This window comes from Chrysemys picta, chromosome 4, assembly GCF_011386835.1.
Source record: "Chrysemys picta bellii isolate R12L10 chromosome 4, ASM1138683v2, whole genome shotgun sequence".
Classification (NCBI taxonomy): domain Eukaryota; kingdom Metazoa; phylum Chordata; order Testudines; family Emydidae; genus Chrysemys; species Chrysemys picta.
The window spans coordinates 133,801,795-133,822,378 of record NC_088794.1 but is presented as its reverse complement, the minus strand read 5'-3'; the positions used below and the strand labels follow the sequence as shown (position 1 = coordinate 133,822,378).

General features: G+C 42.6%; 1 protein-coding gene across 9 annotated transcripts in view; it reads right to left on the bottom strand.

The window, feature by feature from the left end:
- WDR20 (WD repeat domain 20) overlaps window positions 1-19,833 on the bottom strand; it is an 83,489-nt gene extending 63,656 nt beyond the window's left edge. For 5 of the 9 annotated variants that reach the window (XM_065593615.1, XM_065593614.1, XM_065593612.1 and 2 more), the window contains exon 1: window positions 19,483-19,828. In XM_065593615.1, coding sequence (XP_065449687.1) covers window positions 19,483-19,746 — 264 coding nt within the window. In that variant the 5' untranslated portion in view covers window positions 19,747-19,828. Of the gene's footprint in view, window positions 1-19,482 lie in introns of all 9 variants that reach the window. The other 4 variants (XM_042858189.2, XM_065593616.1, XM_042858188.2 and 1 more) reach the window with 3 other exon arrangements.
- Between the last annotated feature and the right edge of the window lie 751 nt (window positions 19,834-20,584).

Below are 20,584 nucleotides of genomic sequence, written 5' to 3'. Positions count from 1 at the left end.
CAATAAGCTTAAATGTAATTTTAAAGTTTGAACTGCATCTTAATTCTGTTCCCAGCTACCCAAAAGCCAGAAACTTAACATGGGTATTGCAGATTCTCCTCTCTGAAATAGAGGGTATTAATTCTCACCCTACTCTTATTCCCTACATTACACCCAACCCTTCAATGGATCCTTTAGTCTCCTCCCACTCCTGAAGTCATACCTTCTTTCATGCAACCCCCTACATTTATACCAGCCTCTCTTCCCATGGAAGAAGTGTCAGCCCTCTCAAAGTATTATGTAACAGTGAATAAGGTACTGTACAAACCAGATGAACTAGATATATGGAAAATAAGTCAATACAAACATGCCAAATAGATCCCAGCTAAACCAAGTATTCTGATGTAGTTCTGCAAATATTCTTGACTAGTTAGTTCATTGGGTCAACAAAAGTGACATGAAAATGTTTTCAGAGGAATTAAACTACTTATTTTCACAACATTTTAAATTGGATCATCCTCCCCACATTAGTATGAGAGATTTACTGGTAACACAAGTAAAACTAGTGGGAAGTTACAACTACTGTTAAGATTTGCCAATGAATGCTGCCTTTGACAAGTTGCACTTCTCATTTAGACAAAGGCAGCTGAACTGCTTTTATATTGCCAAAAAATATGCAGCAGTTTGGAAATGGTATTTACTTTCAGCATGACAATCATCTATCCCGTAGACTGAATGCCACCTGCCTATTTCACAAGGAATCTAGTCTATGAAGATCTCCTTCCCACACAAAAGTTACTTGACCTGTTGGACTAGTTCTCTCCTCTCAGCCACACTATTATCTTTGTACAGTCAATAGTTCTCTCTTTAGCTATCCTAACTCTCATACAACTTCTCCCTTTCATCTTCTCCTGTCATTCTCAAATTTTTCCAGTCTTCTCTTTTCAATGGCTTCTGCTCACCTTTGAAATCAACCCCATTGACTGAAGACCATCTGCCATCTTCTATGAAGATTACAAAATATGTAGTGGTGTGTATTGTACAACTTGTGTCTTTTGTTAAGCTCATCATATAGTACCAAACACAGCATTATATTTAGCATAATTGTGCTGAACAACTGAATACATACAAATTTTCATTCCTGTGCTGTGCAAAGTTTAGTCCATAAACTAAGCCATTGCTAGTTACAAGCCAGTTTATTTCTTCTCTAAAACTTTAGAAAAAGTCACATTTCGATGGGAAGTGAATATGCTGTTCTCTTTCTTGGGATACCAGGAAAAGGCGGCTTTATGAAACATATGAAAACTGCTACATGGGAGGTTAGCAGTATCAGGATGTTAGAGGTTTTCAATCCTTAAGAGACAGACTGGGTATGTATTGGAGACTACAAACAAGTAGAAGCCAACAGCTAAGTATAATGAGAAATTCATATGATTTCCCCCCCCCCACCCCCCAAAAAGGCAAAATAGTTTTTTTTTAGTTACATATTACACAAAATTAAGATAATTTGTTAAAGAACAATGTAAACATGCTAGAATGCAATTTTGGTGTTAGAAGACTTCTTCTGCTCTAATTTTAAAACTATCCAGATATTAGAAACACTCTACTGGTCTGTAGTTCTTTAAAATATCTGTGACAAACAAAATTGCAGTTCATCTGAAATTTTTAATATGTTAAGAAACTGAACAGCCTAATGAATAAGAATATTTCCCTCTTTAAGGATATCCTGACATTTCAGAAAAAAGTAATTAAGCATTGCGTGTAATTAACGTTTTTAAAGCCATATTAATTCATTATATTAGCCAGCATAAACAAACCTATACAGTTCACTAAAAATACATTCCAGTAGCCTCATACTAATGGGAATCTGCAAACTGACTGGAAGATCATATTCCTTTTCAAATCAGACCAATTTTAACTCCCCACAGTTGGAACTGAACTATGTATTTGCAGCGCCGTATTATTGCCTAGGCCTAGGGCGGCAAATTTTCAGGGGCAGAAGCTCCCCTCCACGCCCTGCTCCAGCTCACCTCCGCCTCCTCTGCAAGCGCGCTGTGGCGTCCTGTTTCTCTCCCCGCCCAGCACTTGCGCCGCGAAAGAGCTGTTTTGCGGGGCAGGGAGGGAGGGGGGAATGCCACGCGCTGGGGAAGAGGCGGGGCCAGGGGCGAGGATTTGGGGAAGAGATCCAATAGGAGAAGGGAGGGGGCGGAGTTGGGGTGAAGACTTTGGGGAGGGGGTTGGAATGGGGACAGGAAAAGGGCGGAGTTGGGGCAGGGCCAGGGCGGCAATTATTTCCCGACCTAGGGGCGACAAAATTATTAATCCGCCACTGTGTATTTGTACTGAAGAAATACCTAACAGCAATCAAAGATCAAGACCCCCATTGTACTAAGCACTGTACAGACATTCAGTAAAGACAGTCCCTGCCACAAAGAGCTCACAGTTTAGGTATAAAACTTTGAGATATGATTTTAAAAAAGGGAATACACAACAGAAATTTACCAGAAAAACCAGCACTCAAGATTTCAGTATCATCTGTTGCTATAATAAAATATAGCATTTTAAATCTGATAGTGTACATTTGATATCTGTGAGGGGAAAATTGTTACAAAGCAGTCAGCATAACTGCACCCTGTATTGCATCTGATGTTGCTATAGAAACTTATTTCACTGTAACAGTGCTTGATAATCACGTTATAGTCTCTTCATTGCAAAGCTCAGTATGAGTCAATTTCTGATTGTAAATATGGATCTTTTCGGACTGTTAGGTCTTACTGGCTCACAGGAATACCAGGGAATTTTGGTGTTATCTTACACATACCCAACCCAAATAATTCCATCATGTTGTAGCATGTTAAAAAAAATACAAGTGTAAAAATCAGATTATTACTAATATTCTATAAACAAACTAATTCCCTGTTATTCTAGAAGTCTAAAACAGTCTGATGATAATAGTTTGAATAAAATAAAGTATCTGCCAAGGAGGAGCCACTACTTCAATACCAAAAATAGGCCCAACTGGTTTATGCTTTTACTCCAAGCCATATCTGGTCATAGTCAGAAAAGATGTAATATTGTACACTGCCAATTGCTGTATTGATGTTACTTCAAGCTTCTAGCATTTTCCTTCCATGTCTCTCAAAAGGCTCTTAACATCCTTGTGTGGCAAGTAAATATTCTCATTTTACAAGCAGGAACCTGAGGCAGACAAAGAAACTACCTGCAAAAACATGTACTGAGGACCTGGCTGCAATACAAATTCATCCTGTAGAGTAGATGGGACTAACCATATCTGAGCTATGCTACCATGTTGGACAGACCAAGCACTTCATCTAAACTGGAAGCCTAAATCTTATTTTAGAAGTTCTAGGAGTAGAAGGCAGAAAGTCTCACTCAAGTACAATCCAGGTCTCCCAACATACAGAACTGTTACTTTACTTTCACCCAACATGTTTGTTACTTGTAATCAAAGCTCTTGTTTAAAGTTAAATTCAAGTTAAATAAGTTGTCTGATGCTTTGCAATTTACAAGAGCAGCAGAAAGCATAATTTTATATTTCTATTTACAAGATAACAAAAGATGGCATTGGAATTATTCCTCCCCCAATTGTTATGTACTTAGTGCCTAACAAATCCATTTGCCCACATTAATAAGCTGGAAGGTTTTCCTGGGAAATGTGGGGAGAGGCTAAGCCAACATCTGCAAAATTAAAGCTTTAAAAATGAAGTTTAATCCTTCAAGAAAGTCTTCTGAATAAGAACTGCACATACACAAAGCAGTGTTGTCTTCCCAATTCTGCAAGCCAACTGCTCCAGTACCTCTGTGGCGTCTCATAGCTTTGCCAAACAGCAGCTGAGTGAAATTAATATCCAGCTCTTATCACATTTATCAGTAGCTATCAACGCATTTTACAAAGGGGGTAACGAACATTATCCCTATTTTACAGCTGGGAAAACAGAGCAGCTAAGTGACTTGCCCATGGTCACACATGAAGTCTGTGGCAGAGAAGGGAATTGAATGCAGGTCTCCCAAGTCCAATGCTAGTGCCCTAATCACCAAACCATCTTTCCTTTATACCAGCAAAAGCACTTTTATACCAGTATAATAATTTGCACTATGATTTTTGCCAGCACAGAAAGACTGCCAAAAAGAATCACACTCATAACCAACATTACTATGCCAGCAAAAGTTTCTAGTGTAGATTTAGGCCCAAGATCCTTCTCCTTCCAGCAATTAGGACATGGAGCTTAAAATCTGTCAAACACTAAATGTGGGATAATGCAAAAAAACCAAACAAACAAAATAAAATTTTAAATGGAGCTCCAAAGCAAGACTAAGGGACAGCACATGAGTAGACACTAAAGTAGCCTCACCTTTTCCAGTACTTTATGAAGGCAGGGGAATAGACTTCTCAGAGCACTGACAGATCTCACTAGCGGCCTCCTTCACTCCACTTTACGATGATTTGTACTAAACCCTCTAACCAACTCAAGATTAGCAAGAAGCTATTATAAAGGAAGCAGTGTTCAAAGAACTCCAGCCAGAACTAAGGTTGACCTAATACCAGATACAAGGGTGGACGGACATGTGTTAATTAGAAGATATGTCTAGAAGCTTCTGGCATACATCATCAGGATTGGGAAAAGAACCTGTTAATGTTTTGTTTTTTTTTAAACTAGGCAGAGGCCCCAGTTTTGCAACCCATGTTAGGAAAATGGATGTGAAAGACTTAACTCTTGTCTAACTCATCTGGGAAAGCTTCCTACTTGCCCCAGATAAGTGAATTTTTAACGCCTGCACCCACAAGTCACTACTTCAAACGAAGAGCCTTTTTAGCATACACATTTTGCTTCATCCGGGTATATGCAAATTTGTTCAAGAGTCAAAATTCAAGTTACCAAAAGCAGGTTAGCATAATATGCTAATTTGATGTGGATACAAGTAGATGGTTTTTGCATCTGAACATAAGAAAAAAACATTTAGGGAAATTCTAGCTGTTTGTATTAAAGTCTCTTGTTGAGATAGAGAGCTAATACTAAACAATTACAGAATGGTAATTTCTTAAGTATTCATCTGACCCAGTGGTTGTCAAACCATGGGACACTTGTGGCCTAATCAGCACCCTGCTGTGGCCCATGTGACATCCTCAGGGCTGTAATTAGGGCGGGGCAGGAGGGGCACCTGCCCCAGCACAGAGCCAGTGGGGGGAGAATAGGGTGGCACAGGATCGGGCCCCGAAGCATCAGCAGGAGACCAGGGTGCTCAGCTCCTCCCAACACCACAGGATCGCAAGTCCAGTAACCCTGGCTGGAGCAGGCTCCTCTGCACTAGGACCACAGCGGCAGGTGGGCAGGGCAGGCTGCACTGCTGAGCTACATGCAGCCAAGGGGGTACAGCTAATGCATGGGGGACACACTGGTGGCTATCCCTGGATGGGAGTAGATATTGGGGCACAGTCCCTGGATGGGGGGGTTGAGTGCTGGGCGGCAGTCCCTGGGGCTCCGCACCCATGCTCTTTGGGTGCTCACCCCAGCCGCACTCACAACAGCAGCACGGACCATACCTTGCCACCCTTATAGTAAATTAATTTTAGCAGGTAATGTTTTGACTTATTTGGCTAATGTAAAATGCTCTTAGACATTTGCCAGTGTTGAAATGAAAGGTGCTATATTGATTTGAATTGTATTGTCGTCATATAACAAATACTGAACTTTTTTGGGGGGGTAGATGTACAAGTATATATAGTGTGTGGATGTGGCCTACATAACAGAGAGCTGCATAGGCAGCCCCCAATGATAAATAGGTTGAGAACCATTGATCTGACCCATATCACCTTTCGTAAGTAAGCATTAAAACTTAGTAGCGAGTGAGCAGTTGAATTCTACAGCCACACAATATTTACCGGTACCATACTAAAAACAAAACCCCTTTAAAAAGTTTATACAGATGTAATAAGACTACAAAGTAATATTTTGATACATGGCATAATAAGGCTCCAGGCCACATCATACATGGAATAGGATTGACAAATACTCCATTGCTATAGAGTACCGCCATCTAACTTCAAACAGGTATTACCTACTTAAAAATCTGTATGCATCAATGCAGCTGCTAGAGCAATAAGTGGGAATGGTAAGTTAGCCTTACAACCTCACATGTGCTTTCACTCACCCCTATGCTCAGCATCATCGTCCTCTTCCCTAGAAGGTTTGAAAAAGTGTACACCATAGTTTGGTCAGGCTAGGGTACTCACCTGAAAGGTAAGAGACCCAGGATCCAGTCCCCTGTTCCAATGAATTTTATAATTTATCTATTATCTACAGTGCAACAGTTTCAACAGGAGAGGCGGAGAAAGCCCAATATCAGAATAGCTTATAGCCCAGTGTTTTGGACACTCCCTGAAGAGGTGGCAGATCTCTGTTCAAACCTCTCTCTCTCCTCAGGCAGAGGGGGACTCGGACCAGGGGTCTCCCACAATTCAGGTGAGAATCCTAAGCACTTGGCTAGAAGTTATGAGGGAGGATTTCCTCCCCTGGCCATTTTGTGTAAGCTCTGCTATAGGGACCCAATCCAGTAGGCAAAGTCTGAGTATACTTACTGGATTGGAACCCCACAGGCAAAGGAATGCCCTGTGCATCACTCTGGGGCTCAGCCATCCAAATGCCTGGCATGGGGCTGCAGCACACATGCTTAGAGGCTGAAACATAGGTGCCTATGGAACTTTTACTGGAAAAAAAATTAAGTGCTGAGCAAGTTTATGCATCTACAAAATTCAGGGGTAGCTGACCAGGGGTTTTGTGAATCCCAATGGGGCCTGATTCTTGAATATAACCTTTTCTGGCAATGCACCTTTCGTTTTGTAAGTAACTTCCTACTTCAGTGCTTTGGCTCATCCCATCATCAGAAAAGGCTCCATGTACTCAAAAAATTCTAGAACTGCAAAATGAAGTCTTAGAAACGGTTAGTAAAATATAACAAATCCATCTATGTTCATTCTAATAAACGTCTGTCCTAATCTGAAAGAGGCAGTCTAGCAACACATGTAGAGCTGTAATACTCTGTTTAATTTATTTTTATAGTTAATAATTACCCTAGTAAACCAAACTGTTAAACACAGTGGTTCTCAAACTTCTGTATTGGTGACCCCTTTCACACGGCAAGCCTCTGAGTGCGATCCCTCCTTATAAATTAAACTTTTTTTATATTTAACACTATTCTAAATGCTGGAGCTGACGCAGGGTTTGTGGTGGAGGCTGACAGCTCGTGACCCCCACGTAATAACCTCATGACCCCAAGAAGTCACAAACCCCAGTTCGAGAACCCCTGAAAGCATTCAGATCACTGCATTATGTAACTGAACACTTGCTCGAAACTTATGCATGAGGTCGCAATAAAATTTTTAAAGTTATTTAGCACATCTTTAGAGGACTGGTGTCCATAATGCAAAAGTTAAGGCAAAATACTGGCAAAGTGAAAAAATGTATAGAAAAATGCAGTCACAAGGTCACATTTTCAGCTAGATAACTTACTGCAAAACAGAGACTATACAAATGGTTTCAAACTAAAAGTTTAAAACTTAAAGGTAACTCTCCTACATGCACCTGGATATTTAGAACCAGACTTTTACAATTCATGGGAATCTTGCTCAATAGATTACAAAGAACATGATTTATGAAAAATTAAGTCACATTTGTCATGGAAGTGAAAAAGATGGAGCTTTTGTTGTATTCATGGTTAAGGCTACAATTTAGTCACAGAGGTCACGGAAGTCATAGAATCCATGACTTCCAGTGACTTCTGAGACTTCAGCCTGTGGTGGTCAGAAGCTGAGGGGTACCCCTGCCGCCTCTGGAGGCACCTGCCACCATGGGGGAACCCCCAAGCTGTGGGCAGCAGGGGTACTCCACAGCTCCCAGCTGCCGCAGCGGAACCCCCCAAGCTCCCGGTCACTGTGGCTGACAGGTGAGGCGGGGGCACCCCACAGCTCCCAGCCCCCATGGGCAAAGAGGGACCCCCAGAGATGCAGGCAGCTGGGGTACCCCGCAGCTCCCAGCTGCTGCAGGTGGTTCCTAGCCCCTGCGGCAGTGTGGGGACCTGCAGATCCCCACTGGGGAGTCCTCTCTCCCCACCGTAGCCCCAGGGCTCGCACCTCCATCCGGAGTCATCACCCTGGACCCCACCCCAGAGTCTACACCCCAACCCTCTGTCCCAGCCCTAAGCCCCTCATCCCCAACCTCCCTCCCCCCCCCCGAGCCCACGCCTCCAGCTGGAGCCCTCATACCCCCCCTGCACACCAACCCTCTGCCCCAGTCCTGAGCCCTCTCCCACACTCCAAACCCCTCGGCCCCACCCCCACCACATGAGTTTTATTATGTGCATCAATAGGGAGGTGATGTGTCTCACATCACCTCCATATTGGTGCACATAAAATTCATTCTGCACATGTGTGGGAAAAATTAGAGGGAACACTGCCCTATAGGCAATCTCAGTATTTTTAAATGTATTTTACTATGTCTCCTGTGCTTTTGATACCTTTCCACTCCTGCCTTCACTGCACTTTTTTTCTATCCTAAATGATCAATACTGTGTTTTCATTGTATATTCTTTCCTTTCTCTCCCCCTGCCATTAACATTAACTTCCCCCCCCCCCAATACATTTTTACCTCCTTCCTCTTAAGCTTTCAGACCTGTGTTTTTACTTTATGCTCTTAGTCTTCCTCTCTCCCAACTACAGTTACACCCTTCCCCCTAGGATGAACAATAGTGGCTCCAATTACCCTGTACCTGGCTTCTCTCTCCTGCAGAAAAAAGTAGTTGCATAAGGTGTTTTGCTCCCCTGCTCTCAACTCCTCTCTGGGAAAGAATACGGCAGTTCCCAGTCCCACTCAGGCCCCTACAGATTGCTACTAGCCCTGAGTGAGCAGGTGTTTCTAATGAACTTGATTATAGCAAGTTATAGAGCTGTACTTTTGAGCTATACCTGTGGCTGAGTGCCCTCCACAGGAGCAGACAGGGAAAGTAGACTGTTGCTAGAAAAGTTATCAGTTGTTTATGGTTAGGGCCCTAACAAATCCACAGGCCATTTTGGTCAATTTCACGGTCATAGGATTTTAAAAATAGTAAATTTCATGATTTCAGCTATTTAAATCTGAAATTTCATCGTGTTGTAATTGCAGGAGTCCTGACCCAAAATGTTGTAGTGGGGGTTGCAGTACTGCTACCCTTACTTCTGAGCTGTGGCTGCTGGCCAGGAGTCCAGCTCTGAAGGCAGAACCGCCGCCAGCAGCAGCGCAGAAGTTGTGGTATGTAGAGCCCTATGTGGATACAAATGTATACCCGCGGATGCAGGGCTCTCCTAGGAACTGCAGCAGCAAAAGGAGCAAAACGTGGAGTCACCGCTCGCAGGAGCCAGTGCTCTACACCAGCAACTTCTCCGGCCTGGCTGTACCACCCTCAGCCCTGCCATGCAACTGTCTGCGGCTCCTGTCTGGGCACGTGTGCCACTTGCACACTATCGCAACCAGAGACAGATGCGATGAGCATGGTGCCCGCCCAATGGACGGGGTCGGGGGCAGTACAGCCATGCCAATGGAGCTGCCAGTGCAGGGTGCTAGTTCCTGGGAGCAACAGCCCAACGTTCTGCTCCTTTTGCCACTGCGGTTCCTAGGAGAGCCCTGCAGTTCCACAGATACTGATTTATATTCGCAGATATCTGCACCCACAGGTATAAATTTGTTTCCATGCAGAGTTCTAGTGGTATGGCATTGCCACCCTTACTTCTGTGCTGCTGCCTGCAGAGCTGGGCCCTCAGTAAACAGCTACCACTCTTTGGCCGCCCAGCTCTGAAGGCAGCAGCGCAGAAATAAGGGTAGCACAGTATGGTATTACCTCTGACCTCTACGCTGCTGATGGGGAGCTGGGGGAGAAGGGGGGCGCTGCCTTCAGAGCTGGCTACCCGGCGAACAGCCACCACTCTCTGGCCACCCAGCTCTGAAGGCAGTGCAGAAGGAAGAATGGCAATACTGTGACCCCCCTAAAATAACCTTGAGACCCCCCTGCAACTCCCTTTTGGGTCAGGGCCCACAATTTGAGAAATGCTGGTCTCCCCCATGAAATCCATATAGTATACAATAAAAGCATACAAAAGACTAGATTTCATAGGGGGAGACCAGATTTCACGGTCTGTGAAGCCTTTTTCATGCCCATGAATTTGGTAGGGTCCTATTTATGGTCCTAGAGTTGTGGGGCAGAGCAGATCTGAAGTTATGCAGTTCTCCCAGCCTCTGATGCATCTTACCTTTGGCCCTTGTCCCGCTGGACTAGTTTGGCACCCCTCTATAGCAGTAAAACACTAACTTCATGGTAGTATGAATATACATAACCTTTCTGATTAAGAGTAGTGTTTATGTGGCTACTATGTACAGCTAGTGTTTTATAGAACTCTCTTTAAAAAAACATTTGAATTTATTGGGAAAACTTCAGTATGCACTAATCTTACACAGAAACGCAGAAACAAAACAAAACCAATTTTCTAAAGAATAAAAACCTGACCTTCAACACAATCTGACATTTAAAATTCCTTGTACTTTGATTTGTCTCTCACCATGGTTTCTAGTACAAGATAACAACTTAACAGATTTACTGAGTAAGAGTATTTCTTTATATTGTTTGTTGCAGGCCAAAGGCATTATTACATGAATTTAAAAATCCACAAATGACTCATGAAATTTTTTTTAAAGACATTCAGTATGTGGAGCCCTTATTAGCATCTTCTAGTGAAGAACTAGCAGTAATAACAGAACATTGATATAAAAGGACATCTAACTTCTCAAAGTTTTACAAAGTGAAACATGTCCCAAGAGACTCTCATAACTTGGTAGCTTAATGAAAGTGATCTCCTAATAGAAGTGGGTAAGAATCATGCTCTGTGTCTGGAGAATCTTCAGGGACATCGCCTCTTGCTTAATAAGGTAGGTCTATATTCTGCTGCACACAGTAAATCCCATGCAATTTGTACACTGCAGTACATTTTAAGAAGTTGACGCTCTTGTTCAGAATAGCATTTGGCATTATATTGTATCTTTTCATTCACCAGTGAACCCAAATACTTAAAATTAGACTTCAGTAACCCAAGAACTGTGTGATGTGGCCCTTACTGAACTCTACAACATCATACAATCTCGAACATTAGGATTTACATTATCAAGAAGACACACTGGTCAAGACAAAATGGTTAAGTCCAATTTGAAAAATGTCAGTCTAATTTCGACCTGGACAGTCAAAACCGAGACAGATTTGCAGAAAGTCTAGAAACTTGTACCTTTTAGGTTTGTAATTTAACTCCCTCTTGAACTGCTTTCTTGCATAATGAAAGAGCATTCTTTCCGATAACTCACACTATGTCAATTACATTTCGACTGCACAGTAAATTCTGTTCTTCCACAACTTTTGTCCTGTTACATCCCTAACCTATCTGCTCCTAAAACCATTTCTGCACAAGAATTTCAAGTCAGTATCTGTTTTCACTATGTTGGCGATCATCCTAAACCATAACAAACAGTATAACTACAGTAATTGAGATACTTATGCAACATTTCAACAGATTTTAAAGTATTTCCAACATACACTTCCCAACCTTGAAACAGTTCTGAAGCTTGCCAATTGTTAATTTAAGCATTTTTAACATTTAACATGAACCCACTGTTTAAAAAACAACGAACCCCGTTTAAAAAAAAAATTGTACTGTAGATCTGCTACGACAAAAGTCAGCTCAGAAGACTGAGTACACCTAACCCACACAAAAGATAGTTGGGGTCACCAGTTTCAGAATTTTTGGGGTGATTGGTGTGTGTGTTATGACAGATACAGCCATTTCCTGCAATGTCCTTGGAAGGCCTTACTTTATTAAGTTAATCTATTATGGTGGGCCAAAATTGTGTGCAACCTCTCGAGGGAGGAGATGTGAGACCTGGAAGTTCAAAAGACTATACAGAAAATGTGCCAGACAAGTATGAACTTTTGGGATAAGTAGTGTTAAGTGGATTTTCTGGGTAATAACTAAGGAGACATTAATGCAAATTACCCAACTCCGGTTATACAAAACCCCAGTCTTTTATAGTTACTCTCCCAAGGAGAGAGCATAAGAACAGCCAAACTGGGCAGAGCAATAGTCCATCTAGCCCAGGATCCTGCCTTCCAACAATGGCCAGTGCCAACTGCTTCAGAGGGAATGAACAAAACAGGGCAATTAGCAAGTGAACCATTCCCTTTTGTCTAATCCCAACATCTGGCAGTCAAGAGGCTGAGGAACATCCAAAGCATAGGGTTGTGTCCCTGACTAGGTTAGGTCCATCAATGGCTTCCATGAATTTATCCAATTCTTTTTTGAACCCAGTTATACTTTTGGCCTTCACATCTCCTCCTGGGAACATGTTCCACACGTTGACTCTGCGTTGTGTTAAGTACTTCCTTTTGTTTGTTTTAAACCTGTTGCCCATTAATTTCATTGGGTAACCCGGTCTGTTGATTACCTGTTACAGAAGGCCAAGATCAAAGGCCTGGGCAGTATAAAGAAATGGGTAATCTTCCCAGCCTCTGTTTTGGTTCTGAATTTAAGGCAGATAAACTTGTAACCACAGGGAAAACCCAGTTGTGGGTTCTGACGGTGCACTTCAGTCTCTCCTTTTCTCTTCTTGTGGCACATAATAGCCTAGTCTCCTGTAGGCTGTAATACTTTGGCCTCATTTCGGTTGTTGGGTTTAGTGTGCAAGTGTCTTGTGATATACAGGAAATCACACTAGATGATCTAATGGTCCCTACTGGCTTTAAACTCAATGACTAAAGACTAAAACCTACCAGAGCTCTAGGTCAAAGATGGGGGTTACCTTTGGTAAGCTTTCTAACATGCACGTAGGTTCTTTTATTGATTTAAGATGTTAACTCTAATTAATTTACCTTAGGAATAAATGTGCTAACTTAGAAGAAGCTGTGGGGTAACACGTAACTGTGGGCAATACATTGGTCATAGTCTTTAGAGAGAAAGCAAAGACTGTTTAGGCAATCCAACTTGCGGGGAATCACAGTGTAAATCAGGGAGCCGTACAGCCTTAAAAACTCACATCAGAAGCGAGTGCGATGCAGAGCTCTACCCAGGAGAGGTAATGGCTGGGAGCTAGAAACCCTTATGCACGGTCCACCAACAGCAAGCACCCAGAAGAGGAAAAACTGGTGCAGTTACCCTGAAACTGTGACATGTTTGTTCAGAATACTCTGTAGCTCAGTAGTTAAGGCACTTGAGATGTGGGATACCCATTTTCAAATCCTTGCTCTACCTGATGTGAAGCAGGGACTTGTACTCAGGTCTCCCCCATGCCAAGCGACTGCCCTAACCACCAGGGTATTGGGTATTCTGTGACAGATCTTAATCTCTCTTGTTGCAACTGCTCCACTTAGTATAATTAAATATTTATTGTGCCAAAGAGAGAGAGACAGATTCTTGGTGGTTAAGGCATTTACTGGGACATGGAAGACCCAAGTCAAATTCCTTCTCCAAATCAGGCAAAGCAAGAATTTGAAAAATCAGTCTTCCACATCACAGGCATGTGCCCTGACCACTGGACTACTGACTATAAGGAGGTGGGGGAAGGGGTCTCTTCATGAGAAAGGGCTAATCTTGTTTAGGTGCCTGACTCCAGAAGGGGGTTCACGGCTGTGAACCCCAATCCAAGGCCTCCCTCTGGCCTTGAGTTAGGCACTTAATTTGCTTTGGATGGTAGGGCTTAGGCCATGCCAGTTTAGGCATCTGACAACTGAGCTTGCTGGTTTTTGTGAATCTTTTTCTTAGGCACCTTACTCTCCCCATTATTGTATAGGGAGAGTAACTCCGAGCTGAGGATTCCACTGAGCAGCAGGGTTAGGTGATGCAATGCCTAAGTCTAGCCTTTAAGGCCTAGCTAAATTCAGTTATAACTTGGTAATATGTACAAAGCCAGGAGAGTTCATCTATGATTAGATCATATATGGCATTAATTTCATTCATCTCTGACCTTGTAAACATGAACCGAACAACATTTTTATCAAAGAATGCCCTGTGGTCCACAAACAAGATGTATCTGATGGCAAGTCTCAGTTACCTGGTCTATACTTGAAAAATTATATCTTGCTTAGTCTTCCCATGCTCACCATAAAGGTACAAAGGAACTTGCCAATCCAACCAGAACCCACACACTATTTAACCCTTTGCCACACTACCATAGCAACCACTGAAAGGTCATAACTACTGCAGCAGCTAAGTTCACAAGTATGGACCTCCAGGAGAAACATCATCTTTTGGACAGAAATTTATTCTGAAGATTGAAACATACAACCCAGAGCACTCCCAAGTGAGCCTGAGATAGCACTCCCCACCCAAAGAGGGGATCACTCTCAAAACAACTCTGGACTTCACCTCCAGCAAAGCTTTCACCTTAACAGGAGATTGTTATACATAACTAGCCTCACTCAGTCCAGAAGCGGAGGTGAAAACAAAAACCACAGGAACATACCAGCACTCCCAAGAACACTTAACTAGCCAAGTATTTCATTAAAATGGCCACACCTAATTGCATCACAACCCTAACTTCTCCTTACTAACATACAGTTTCACTCCCCTGTCCACTGGATCTAATTTTAAGACAAGGTTAGAATCTACTAACAGGTTTTTTTGAGCTTTGGATTGTTGTAACGGGACAGAAAATACTGCATAAAAGCCTCATTACATCAAATAGCTGGCATATAACTCATCTGCTCTTCTCAAGTTTCCAGTATTTCATTCTTTCCTGCTACCTTCCTCAAGTTCACTTCTAAACATATTCTGATAGAGACTTTCAGTCTGGGGGAAAAAATCCTTCAGACTGCCTTGGAGACTTTTCATAGCAAACAAGTAGGTTCTTCCAAACTTTCTCTATCTTAGACACTGGACCCAACTCCCGATTCTACCCTCAAGAAACCAGGTTAAGAAAGCATCACAGTGTCACAAGGAATACCAATCCTTACATAGGATTCATCTCTAAAGCAACACAAACAATTCAGTAGCCTGGGTAAAGAGACTTACAACTAAAGATTAATTCACAAAACAGAAATGGCAGACAAATCTGATTTGGAACGTGAAGGCAGCCAGATAAAGAAAAGTATCCTAAAGGAATAAATACCCTTTAGGAATGTGATTTGGACTCATTCAGATTGGGATTTCAAAACATTTTAACTATTTCCAAGTTCTTCCACGGCTGAATTCAATATAGTACATACCAAAAGTTCATAACCTGCAGAAGTTCCCAGTGCAGACAGTTGTCATAGTTTCACAGTAATTGCACCTGTATTCCCCCTCCTTGGTCACTCAAGGGCACGCATTTAAAGTTTCCGGCTCCCAGCCATCACTTCTCTTGGGTGGAGACCTGCATCTCTCCCTCAAGACCAGAATTTTAAGGCTGCATGACTCCGTGCCTTACACTTTGATATCCCCAGCAAGCCAGTCACCTAATGGCCAGCGCCTGTGCTTTGCTTTCTCTCTGAGGGCTATAAACAGCGTATTTCCAGCAGTTACAAGTTACCACACAGTTCTTTCTAAGCAAGCACCTTTATTCTTAAGGCAAAAGCATTACAGAGAAAACATTAAAATCAATAAGAGTGCCTATATGCACACTAAAAGCTTACCAGAAGTTATCCATCAGTCTTATGGGGCTCTGATAGGCTAAAGTCTTTTCAACTCTTCCGCAAGAGTTGAGGCTCTAGGACAGAAGATCCTATCCATTTGTTGGATCAGAAAGGCAGCCTTGAGTCAGTTTACATGTAGCCTTTTAAAGCCAAATATTCTTTGTTTTCCTCGTGTGTGGAAACTCACTTTGAACCAGTATATATGTACCTTTGCAGGGGATGATACCTCTTTGGAGGTGTTTAAGGTGAATACATCATATTGTAATCAAAGTTTTAGTTCCTGGAGGAGTGTGGAACCCTCTCCCATGGAGTAGAGCACAGTCGCACATATGCTTGGCCCACAATAACATATAAACTTATTACGATATGTTCCCCTAAAGATAGTGTGTGCCGTTGCAATATCTGTTTACTTTGCTAGCTCTTTCATGGTTAAATAAAGCATGGTACATACTAAATAAAAGTTCTTTACCTGTAAAAGTTCCTACTGCAGGTAGTTACCTAAAACTGAGGAATAAGACCCAGCTTTTTCTTAAGATAATGGCAATTCCTTCTCTAACTTCAACAGGAACAGAAGCTAATGGAACAAGGCTTTTTAAAGACTCTTAACAGGCAGGAAGAGGTAATAAAATTAATTTCTTTTTAATCTAAGTTATACTGCAGCTTTAAAATACAAACCTGCATTTGCTGTAGTTAACATTTTAAAGTACCTGAACTATCATCACTGGTCTAATCTAGCTAAATTGATCAGGAGAAAAAGTTTAAGTCAGGCTTACATAACACAAGCCAAACTACACACAAACAAAACCAAGCCTCGCTTCCAGGTGTAAATTCAGAGTGACACTGTTCACTAGCAGAAGCTAGACTACAGCTCAACCTGCTAAAACTGAGTTAAGGGTGTTTTCCTGCTATAGATGCAAGCTAAGTAGCCAAGTTTAATCAGTCTTAGCTAGCTAGTGTTGGCTAAATGTTCTCTAGTCTAGAGACAACTTTAGAAGCATGCTGTATGTGAAGTTTACAGCAGTTTATATTTATTCATTTTAAGGCAGTGTTTTACACTTCTAGTTTAATCTATCATTGAGCTCTCCTTCTTTCACTTATCTTATACACCATATCAAGAAACAGTAGCAAATTTTATAACAAACGGCATTTCTCTTTATGAAAATTATGTTAATCATTCTGACAGCTGTAACTGTCAGCAGACAATCTTCCCTATGCTGATGCCAATTTTCTACATAAAGAGAACCAAAGCCATAGGCCCCAATCTACAGAATCACAGGCCATAATGATTTCAAGCTCATCAATATTTCTAGATACATTCATAATGAATACAATATTCCAAATGTATGGCAGATCAACTTCCCTAGTCTCTCATCTATAATATTTTCTTTCATTTGGATACATTTAATATATTTCAGCTGTTACTTTAAGGCTTTTTAAACTGAAGTTAGTAATTATGGTATTAAAAGTACCTGTTCTGAAGGTCAGTGATAAGATTGGATTGCTTTGCTTTGCCCAACACAAATTCTATTCTAAACTTCTAGTATATTTTACTGTATTATTTGAAGTAAGAATAGTATATTTAGAACATTTATAGTATGTCTCAAAACCCAAAACAAACATCCAGCAGGTAAGTACAGTACGATTTTCAACTGCTGCTAGGCCAAAAATACAAAGTTAAATACTGTTTTACTAAAGATATTGGAAAAGCTATTAGAAGAATGCAAATAAGACTTACAAGTTGTAAGTTGGCACTTAAAAATTCATCAGTTCCCTATTTTCATGGCATATTTTCAGCCTCTAGATTTTTCTTTACTTTAAGTGTGATAACAAATGACTAAAAAAGATTGGTAAGAGTCACATGTCCTGTAACCGGGCTGCATTAAGAGCTGCTCTAAATAAAACAGTTGCAGAAGTTTGCAATTATTCAGTACTGAAAACTAAGTCAAAGATGATAGACTCCTAGCAGTTACAAGGGTTGGAAGATGGACAGATTTTAACCATCATCTACACTGACTCCTATGTAGAAAAGGCCACTATGGATTATAAAATGGAAGTATTACAAATATTATTTGTTAACATGAGTAGACAGATAACTGTTCAATAACTTCACTCTAAGTGCTTAAATACCAAATTAATATTTAAATTTAATTCACAATTACTTAAAACATCCCCAAATTATCAAGACTCATCATATGATTAACTTAAATTATGTAAATGTCAATTCAAATGTGTGTATGAAACAAATGCATACAATTAGACAACACAAGTTGGGTCTGTTCAGTTGCTAGTCATTACCAACTGATCCTTACTAGGCTTAACTCTCCTCAGCAATTAGCTAGTGCTTACATTTTACATGAATTATCAAGCAAGAGAAAGAGTGGTTTGGACATTCATTCACCTGGAACTGTGTAAACCCAGGTCCAATTCCTTGCTATGCTACAAACTTCCCATGTGACCTTGGGCAGGTCAGTAAGTTTCTCTGTGCCTCAAATCCTATTTGTAAAGTGGGAATAACTCTTCCCTACATCTCAAGGTTGTCAGAGAATATATACATTAAATATTGTAAGGTGCTCACATACTTTAGTAATTGGGAGGGGGGGTTCATATGTACCCAAGATAAATAGATAATATCTCAATAAAACTTTGAGATTGGTTATGCCTATGCTTACATATATTAAAAGTAACATCTGTTCACTTGGTGATGCAAATTATCAGAATGCCTCACTAAACACCAGGAAGTAAGGCACCAAGTAGTACCAAAAAGTCAAAACAGCAATTATATATATTTATGTAGGTACAATTTGCCCATTAATATAGTATACTAGCCATTTAATGCACAAGCTATTAGACCTGCACCACCAAATATCATTCACAGGTTGGGAGCCTTATTTTGCATCAGTACTTCTCTCATGATAAAAGCTTTTGCTGTTATATTTAGAAATTTTAAGTCTTGGCCTTTAGAGGATTCAGCTCACTGTACTAGACACATCTGGAGACAGTCCTGGGGTTAGTTCACACTTTATAACACTAGACTCTAATTTTTCACTTTAAGTGTGAAAATTTTTCTCCAAATAAGGTTAACCCTAATAATAATAACCCTAAAACCCCACCCTGTCAGAGATCTGGCAGCCCCATGCTAACACCAAACACGCCTCGGAGAGAGTCCCATAATCTTCAGCCTGTAGCAGCAGGTGAGACAGGCCCAGAGTTACTATGTCATTACCAAACCTGCCCAAACGAGCCAAAAGAAAGGGCTGCACAGGAACATACTTTAGCTACTGGTGATGACTGAGTTGTTTAACTTAACTAGTTTTTAAATGTAGCTTTATAAATGTATGACTGGGCTTATAAAACAGAGTTGCCCACCACAGCAGGGGATTAGACTCTACAACCCAAGAAGTCACTTCCAGTCTTATATCCTTTAGGTAACCCCCAACACTAGTCCTCCTCTCTCTCAGGGTTCTCCCCCTCACACCTCTACCCCCTACACACACACACACACACCCCCACACACACACACGGTCCGACACCATGCAAGCCCCATGGCTCTGTGAGCAGGTACAGTTCCCGGCCACAGACCGACTCCACCTAGGAGGGCCTCCACCCTTCGCCTAGAGGGATCCCGCCCCCCTGAAAAGTGCTGAGCTCACAGTAGGGCAAAGCCCACTCCCCTGGCCTGGCCTCCGGCTCCCCGGCCTTCGCAGGTAGGGCTCCCGGATCACACTGAAGCCAAGCAGCTCGCCCCTGGCACGCCCCTCGTGCTCCGAGCAGTTCGGGGCCCTGGTCTCTCCCGCCCCCCGGCTGCCCCGGTACCTTGCGGACCCCCTTGTAGATGTAGAAGTAGAGCTCCCGGCCCACATTGAAGCAGAGCCGGTCGCCGTTGCCGCTCTGGTCGTTGACGTTGACGAAGGAGACGCGGACTGGGTTGGAGCCCTGCGAGTTGAAGGGCACCCGGTTGGGCCGGCTGTACTCCGAGTGGCTCAGCAGCTTGTACAGCCCCTCCCGGGTAGTGAACTGGGTCTTAATCTCGTTCATCTCCTTCCCTCCTCCCTCCGCCGCCATCTTGGAAAGGAGCATTCATCCTGCCCCAGTGCCCGGATGTGCCCCCACTGCGCAGCCGCCACCGCTCGCTCTCTCTACCCGAGAGCGGCACGCAAAGGCCGTAAGGGGGAGGAGCGCCTCGCCTGTTTACTGCGCCTCTGCGCATGTGCCTGAAATCTGGGCGGCCCCTAGTGGGGGAGAGGGAGGAGCCTTCTCTTGGGAGAGGCAGGGCCAGGGCTGGCGCCCAGGCGAGCGAGTGAGTGGCAGTGCTGCTCAGGGGGGAGAGCGGGGCTCGCGCACCCAGTGCTTTTACAAGGGGTGGTCGTCAGCGCAGCAAACGGGTGTCAGACCTCTGGGCGGAGGGCCAGCAGCACAGTGTCTTAAGGCTAGGGGGTGCTGCGGGGAGACAGGGGGATCAAAGCCCACCGGGAGGGGTTGGGTAGTGCTTAATGCCATGGGCTTGGGACTCTGCAGGGCGAGGGGAAGGGCGATTTAATTGTTCAGGGCAGGGTTTTTAACAGCATCCTGCGGCACTATGAGGTGCCAGTGTCGCACCCCCAGGTAACTTGTTATCACCATGCACAGTTTTTGTTCCCACCTCCGAAAATTGTCAGCTGTGAGAGTCAGGAGGAGTCTTGGGACCCTTGTCTGTGACCATGGGCAATTACTTCATCTCTCTGGGCCTAAATTCACCTGCTGACTGTAATCGTTCTCACCTACCTCAGAGGGGTGATGTTAGGCATAATTATTTATTGAATAAATTTACACCTTATCAATAGGCATCTAATCAAATAACAAGCAAAGGGATTCTCATTTGCCCTACGGCCCTCTGTTGTCACTCCAGCAGCATGTATAAAGGTGCCTTAAACTGGGT